General features: G+C 39.4%; 1 protein-coding gene and 1 long non-coding RNA gene across 2 annotated transcripts; both read right to left on the bottom strand.

Moving 5' to 3' along the window:
• Positions 1–1,058: 1,058 nt before the first annotated feature.
• LOC149685315 (uncharacterized) lies at positions 1,059–3,038 on the bottom strand. The gene is made up of 2 exons (XR_016383994.1): positions 2,382–3,038; positions 1,059–1,839 (listed from the first exon to the last, which is right to left on the bottom strand). It is a non-coding gene; the product is annotated as an uncharacterized LOC149685315 (long non-coding RNA).
• A 30-nt stretch (positions 3,039–3,068) lies between these two features.
• On the bottom strand, positions 3,069–5,258 carry LOC149685316 (uncharacterized). The gene is made up of 2 exons (XM_089870915.1): positions 4,062–5,258; positions 3,069–3,965 (listed from the first exon to the last, which is right to left on the bottom strand). The coding sequence occupies exons 1-2, from the start codon at positions 4,612–4,614 to the stop codon at positions 3,883–3,885; spliced, it is 636 nt and encodes a 211-aa protein (XP_089727041.1). The 5' UTR covers positions 4,615–5,258; the 3' UTR covers positions 3,069–3,882.
• Positions 5,259–7,897: the final 2,639 nt, after the last annotated feature.

The following is a 7,897-nucleotide window of genomic DNA, read 5'->3' on the forward strand; positions in this document are numbered from 1 at the left end:
TTTCACCACTTTTTACCCAAGTATTTTTCTCTCAATAGTATTTCAAGAGAAATGCCACCTACAAGAGTTTAAGGGATTCTAGCTTGTAACTAGGTTTTACTTTCGACTAACATTTTCTTTTAGGAGATTCAAATACTTGGATATCTGAAAAGATTTCGCTTGAAGAGTTTAAATTTTTATATTTTAAAATTGGAAATAAATAGTGGAAAATAACATAGGCCTTTTCATTGTGATTTAGTTATTAGTGTCGAAAAGATTTATCGATTGATCGTCATCTTTTGAGAGCTATACAGCACGTTAATTTTTAAAACTTCGAAAACTTTATAATTCTTAACGGGTTTTATTTTATTAGCTCTCAACGATTTTCAGTCCATCTAATTCTCTTTATATGGCCGAATTGTCAACCTAATTGTCACTTTTTGAGAGAAAATAAAATGCAAACGCGTACTATTTTTAAAATGATGCGCATTTTTCGTGTTAAAATATTTTACTGAAGTAATTTTGGTCAAAAAAAGTAAGATAACAATTTTTTTAAAATAATTGATGTTTTATAATCATGTCTTCAAAAGTGAAAATTTGAATATCTGTTACTTAAGACAATTAATTTTCTACACTTATCTTTTACACTTTCCGGTCTTTGTCTACAATGACAGTTTTGATTAATACTTCCTATGATAGCATGAATATTTGTAAGATAACCGGTTAATCCGTTTGGTGGGGGGGTCTAGAATTTACCGGTTGGTCCAACTATTGCGTATGAAAAACAACACGCGTTATTCAACGCCAAAGTAGTTATCGATGATAGTAGTAGGGACTACCTAGATTCGCAGAGATCCAAGATGGCCGCCACCCCAAGATGGCCGCCCTCTCCCCATCCACCAAACTTCCAAACAAAGATTAAGCTAAACTCCTACCTGACATACCCTGCCTTCCAGCATGCTTTATCTCCTTTATGATCCTTTTAATGGATCAACCCAGACCTGTGTTATTTCGAAAGATCCCCGTTTGAATTTCCCGCCATAAACCTTTTAAATATGTCTGAGAAACAAAGCCAGATATATAAATAAAGATTTTTTAATAACAATACCAAATACTATAGACAATAAAATAATACAGATTAACAAGAATATAAATATAAACAAAGATATTGCCATTGTTTGCAATTAAGAAGGTCAATACTTCTTTTCTTTGAGTTGTGGCTTGTTCCCACATAAAAACCGTGTTACATACTAAATTCTAAATTAAAAAACAAAAATATTTACCGCTACTTTTACCGCTAATGAAAACCAGTCTTTAAATCGAAATTTTGAAGGTAATTGTTCTTGTCTCTAGCGTAAAAAGCATCTTGCTCAAAGTGACATTTTGATTTTCAAAACTTGATATTTTAGTCGAAATCTTAACTGAAAGCCGCTCTTTAAATCGTAATTAGCGCCGCGTTTTATTAACAATTTCACGACATCAACGTGGCATTCACTCTAGCGGGGCGTCGGCCACTAGCTTTGTTCAGGCACTCTGGTGGTACATGCCTCCATTGATTCAGGAAGATCTTGGGCATTTCGGCTCCGAATCTTATCCACGTTGATCGAGCGAACAGCTGTTAAGTTTGAGAAGGACATCGAAATCAAGGCCTCACTGAAGAGAACGTGTTCCATTTGGTGCAGGGTACGCAGAACCTTATGCGCTGGCACGGCTTGTCGGGTTGTACGGGCCGATAAAATTCTTCGTTGACCCTTTACCTCCCGAAGGAAGTTACATCCGAGCCACTGCGAGGCTTGGTCTTCTTGTTCTGGTCTGGTTGTTTGAGCCAGAACTTCTCATTCATTGCAGTGTCAGCCCGACCTTGCGAATGAAATCGAACCACAACCAAAAGGCTTTGCTCATGCATTCTGATGGCTGAGGCGACTTCACACAAATTTTACGCAACTTTCAAGAGACCAATGGAAAACACGTCAAATTAAGTCTTGCCGCGGAAGAAGTAGCAGGACTTAACTTAAATTTGATTTTCCTTCATTGCAATAGTCCGTTGTATGGACGCAAATTACGCTGCAATGAAGGTCGATTCATGAACTTCCTCAACATTATTCCACCTGGTTTCTTAGTCCGGGACCAAATTTTCCGGATTTCTGACGTAAATCTCCTGCATTTGGTCCCGAACTATGGTCGATGTTGAGTGGTGGGCCAAAAAAATGCGACTTCACACAAATTTACGCAACTTTTCGGGCAGCCAAATGTAGCAGAGCAGAGATTGTCCCGAAAAGCTACGTAAATCTAGCCCATGAATCGAAATTGGTCCCTTTTCAGGCAATGCCCGAGAAGAGACAGTTGGCATAATCGAAATTGGTCCCTTTTCCGTTGGAAAATTGAGTTTGGTCTTTACTCACCCAACAAAAGCGGCACGAGTTAAAGCAAGACATCTTTAGTTGGACTTTTAAGAGCATAACTGAGCAACTGATAACTTTCTCCGCGAAACACAGAGCTTATATACTAAATGACCGAGAGCAGATTTAATATTAAACAAGTTCTCTAGATAAAAAAAAATTTATTTTTTACCGACCACACCCAATCGACCACACCCTGAAACGTACTATTAAAGCCGCGTGTCTTATATAATAACCGCTTGAAAACAGGTTGAAACCGGCTCGAACTAGTCAGGGCGTTGTCTTTTTTTATTGGAATCGGGTAAGGTCAATTACCTAGCTACGTAGATTTTTCAAGGGTAACGACTTTAAAAGTTTAAGAATTTTTTAAAGTTTTTTTTTGATGAAGATAAACGGCGTGTATTTTAAGATCGTCCATAGCTCAGTGGTTAAAGGCAGGGTCTACTAATGTAATACCTAAAAAGGTGGCGAGTTCAAATCCCGGCCAGTCTACCGAGCTATGGCCGATCTTTTTATGAAATTTATGTATAAAATAAGGTTTGTTTAAGAAGTTGGGGTTAGTTGATAAACAGGCGTTAGTCATGAATGACGACTTCTTTTTAACTTTAGCGTCTAATACGTGTTTAGATATATACCCAAACAATACCCAATCAAGTTTTAAAAATTACTTGCATCAACCTCTAAACTTGAGTAGCGATTATGAAGTTGGGTTGGCAGAAATCATATTTCCAAATCATTGGGTGAATATAAGCGAAGAGTTTAACAAGTTTGAAATTCAGGTTGTAAGTGACCCAAACCATGGCAACTATGCAGCTGTTAGAGAGCCTGTTGAATATCAAAAAATAGAGATACCTGTCAATCGTTATACCAAGACCAAAGAGTACGAACTACCCCAAAATTTTGTCGAGCTGTTAAATGATGATGTAAACAGTCATCCGTATTTAAAAGGCAAATTATCTTTTAAATTAGTGAATAAATATAAGGACGGGGTCCTGGGAAAACAGTTAGATACAAACTTTCCCGTTTACCTGCAAGTTTTAGGAGAGGAGAACATACGGTTCAAAATACCAGCTGATTCCCCCTTGACCACGCTATTTGAATTTAAAGAGAATAATTACGAAGATGTTCCATATATATCCAAATATCCTGTATCAAAGCATGCTAAAAATATAAGTTTAAATTACACTAATAATTACGTGGAAATCGAAATTGATAATGTTGGAGATAGTTTTAAAAAAAAATTTGACTACAAGTACATTCCTAAAGCTGCCATTAAACGTAAAACAAGCCACGAGGTTCCGTCGATAAGAAAAAAGCCCCAGCCAGAATATAGACCTGTACCGCCATCTATACCTATTTTACCGCGAACTACGCCTTTTCTTCCGATACCTATTGCTACGACTGAACCCGTAGTATTTGTACAACCACAGTCATCCAAAATAACCCCTCCCCCGCCACCACCACCCAAAATAACGCTTCCGAAACAAACCTATCCAAAGCCTTATTATCCAACATATTCAGGGCCTAACCCCTCTAAAACGCTAGCTTCAGGTAAACAGTCACCTCCAAATTCGACTAAACCGATACCTCCAAGTTCAAATAAACCGATACCTCCAAGTTCAAATAAACCGATACCTCCAAGTTCAAATAAACCGATACCTCCAAGTTCAAATAAACCGATACCTCCAAGTTCAAATAAACCGATACCTCCAAGTTCGGATAAACTAATACCTCCGAGCTCAACTAATTCAGCCGCTACTACAACGATTAATTCAACATCTACCACAACAACTAAACCAACATCTACTACAACAACAACAACTAGGCCAACCCCGTCTACTTCAGATCCCTTAAAGATTCTGACTACAGAGCCACCAAAGGCTGAATTACCGAAGCCAAAGCCGGAGCCAGATCCCCTGAAACTTCCGGATCCCCCCAAAATTCCAGCTCCGGACCCATATAAGCCTGATCTATCAAAACAAGAGACCCCGAAACCCTCTACCTTCGAACCACTAACGCCGACCCCCTCGCCAACGGAGGTTGAGGAAATATATATATTTCCAGACCCCCCAAAACCTGACTTACCGAAGCCCGACTCACCGAAAACCGACTTACCGAAACCCGACTTACCGAACCCCGACTTACCGAACCCCGACCTATCGAAACCCGACCTATCGAAGCCTGATCTCTCAAAATCTCCAGACTCTACAACATCCTCTACTTTTGAGCTACCCATATTACCGACCCCCTCCCCACCATCGGTTGATGAAAAACCCTTGTTTCCGCAGCCGGTTGATCCGCCGAAAAAAAAGCCTGAACCAATTATTCCCGAAGAGCCTAAGCCTATTAACCCTGAAGATTATGACAATTACACAGTATTGTTCTTACCTCAAACTTTTAAAGCCAGTAAAACGCCAGAGAAAAACGCCGAAGGGCTTTATCGAGCCGTAGCCAACACTTTAGAAAAATTAGTATTTAAAAAAATTCAAGTAACATACCACACAGTAGATAATTGGGGGTATGCTATCGTGTATAATTTCAAAACACCAGAATGGGTGGAAATTAAATTTTCTCCCCAAGTAGCTAAATTGCTTGGCGCTGACCCCGATAGATATTACTCCGGAAAACACCAACTAGGACCCTTGAGCATGACGTTAGAAGAATATACTATAGACAAAGACAATGCATACATAGAATATCGAGTCAATAGAACCATAAAGCGCTATACCCCCTGGGAAGAACCCTGGCTTTATTTCTTTTTTAAAGTGTCAGGCGAGTTTAGATCGACAGATGATTATAAGATTTATGAAGAAATTGCCGAAAACCTCCAAATAACTGCGTGCAATTTTGACCCTTTAAGATTACATCAGGCTGAATTTAGCGTTATTAAGCAAGGAGCGGAGCATTATTTTAGAATCCATTGTCCGGCAAAAATTGAAATGCTCTTCCCAAAGGAATTGCGTGATATATTAAATTTAGAAGCTGAATACGTTGGTGGGACGTTTCTATCCACTAAACCTTTAGAGCGTAATTTTACGCATTTCAAAACAACTAATGACACATTTGTAAATTATCGCGTTCATGACTCACTAATGCATCTATTTACTAAGACTAGTGTCGCAAAAATCAAAATACCCGCGGGCGATTATATTTGCGATTTTACGGCAAGCGGGGCCGTAATTCCCTTCTCTTTACATTTAAAAATCATAAACCAGTTATTGGGGGTTCAAGAATATATGCCTCGCCAGTATTTTAAAATGTACATTCTCAAAAATGCTCTGGAAGATAGATTTTATGTTCGTATCGAAATAGAGCCAGGTGTTCGCGTCTCGGTAGCTGGACCAATGGCCAAGTTATTTAACATTCCCGAAGAGGGAGAATTTTTTCAACACAGTCATTCGGGAGTGGCTCTGGTAAATCCTCGATTAAGAATAATGACCCTGACAGCGGATAATAATTTTTGGACTAGCGAATACGATGTGGATAGATTTCCAGAAGACCCAAATATGGCTGACCAGCCGTCCCTACCCGGATATCAACAGGATAACCCTCAAGGCAAACGAGTTGACAATTTTGCATGTGAAATTCCTCCCGGGGTTTATTATCATATTAGCGATGTTTTAAGTGCTATGAGCGAAGCTATGTCCCCGGCGCATAGGAAAAGTCTAAAATTTACGCAGAATGTAGACGGAACCGTGACGGTTTCAAAACTGAACGATACGGTTTCCATTTTGTTGCCCAAAACAACACCCGGCCGAGGACTGGGACGATTGCTAGGTTTTAGTAGTAATCAGTTGGATCGGTATATCAATAACGAGACTTCGGAGTATCCCGCTGATATCATGAGAGGCGTCGATGCCATGTTTGTTTATACCAATATTATTCGGCAACAGGTAGTAGGTGGTGGTCAAGCTCCTCTGCTACGTTTCATAAAAATGCCGGCTTTTTCGCTGCTAGACGAGGAGAACCAGGAAATATTTAATAATATCGACTTTTATCCAATTTCAACCAGCGATATACAAGAAATTGAAATTGAATTGAAATCCGATTACGGGGAAAATATTCCGTTTAATTTGGGCAAAGTATATATTAAACTGTTTTTTAGGCGTCGACGTCAATAGCCCAGAAGCAATGGTACCTAATAGATACACTCTGTATTTCCAAAGAGGATCCTCCCTTCCGGCTTTACACGCGAACGTTTTCCAATCCGGAGGTCGTTTTAGTGTTGGCGGTATCTTTAATTCTTTATTGCGCAAAATTACGCCCTTTATTAGGCCGGCCATTAGTACTTTAGCGTCCGAAGCTGTTGGGTTAACGAGTAGAGTAATTAGCGATGCCCAAAACCCCGGAATATCACCTCGAGAATCGATTAAAAGAAATGTCAAACAATCTATAAATTCCCTACTACATAAAGGCGTGGACCGGTTCGTCAACACTCAAAGCGGGACGGGCCGAAAACGAAAGAGGACTGCTAAAACAAGCCGGAGCAAACGTGTTAAGCAACGCGCTAAACGCGATTTTCTAGACTAAACATGTCGACCTACGAAAGTGTTCTTTCCGACTTTGAAGTATTTGAAAAGCCAGTGGTGAATAATAATATTGTTGGGACTAAAACGACTGCTCATTATCCCATTGCCCCACTAACTAATGCTAAATATGTAGAATTTATCATTCCTCCCTCTAACAATTATCATGATTTGACTAAAACTCTTTTGAGAGTAAAATTTCGCGTTTTGCACGAGGACGGCACGGTCGTTCCAGATGCGGAAAAGAAAGTCTCGGTGACAAATTTAATAATTGCCTCGCTATTTTGTCAAGTAGAATTATTTCTTAATGGCGTCGCTGTCCAGCAACCTAATAATATGTACCCATATATGGCCTATTTTAAAATACTTTTAAATTATGGACAAACGGCGGCCAATTCCTGGTTAACTTCTATGTTATATTATTTGGATACCATTATCGATCCGGCGACGGCTTTAGATAACGCCAATATTAACAAAGAAGATAATGGTATTGGTCGTCGCGCTAAACGCGTGGCCCAATCAAAGACGTGCGATGTAATTGGCGAATTATTTTTGGATATGTTCAAAACGCCCAAATTCTTACTAGATAATATCGAGGTGCGAATTAGACTTCATCGAAGCTCCACGGATTTCGCTATTATTCACAATGAGCAGGGCAAAAAGTATAAGATTGATTTAACGGAATGCACCTTGTTTACGCGCGAAATTGAGGTTAATCCCGAACTGCAACTAGCGCACGCTCAGATGTTAAACTCGGGAATAAACGCTCGCTACGAAGTAAACTCTATTGTTATGAAAAATTTCTTAATAACCACCGGAACGCAAGATTTTATTAGGGACAGCTTGTTTACGGGGCAATTACCCTCGCGAACTGTCGTGGCTTTCGTTACTAATAAAAAATTTGTAGGGGAAGCAACTTCCAACCCCCTGGATCTCCAACACTTCAAACTCGATTTCATGCAATTCTCTTTAAATTCGCAAAATTATCCCGAT

This window comes from Phalangium opilio, unplaced genomic scaffold, assembly GCF_054372755.1.
Source record: "Phalangium opilio isolate 3A_F unplaced genomic scaffold, DU_Popi_V2 ptg000032l_1, whole genome shotgun sequence".
NCBI classification, from domain to species: Eukaryota; Metazoa; Arthropoda; class Arachnida; order Opiliones; family Phalangiidae; genus Phalangium; species Phalangium opilio.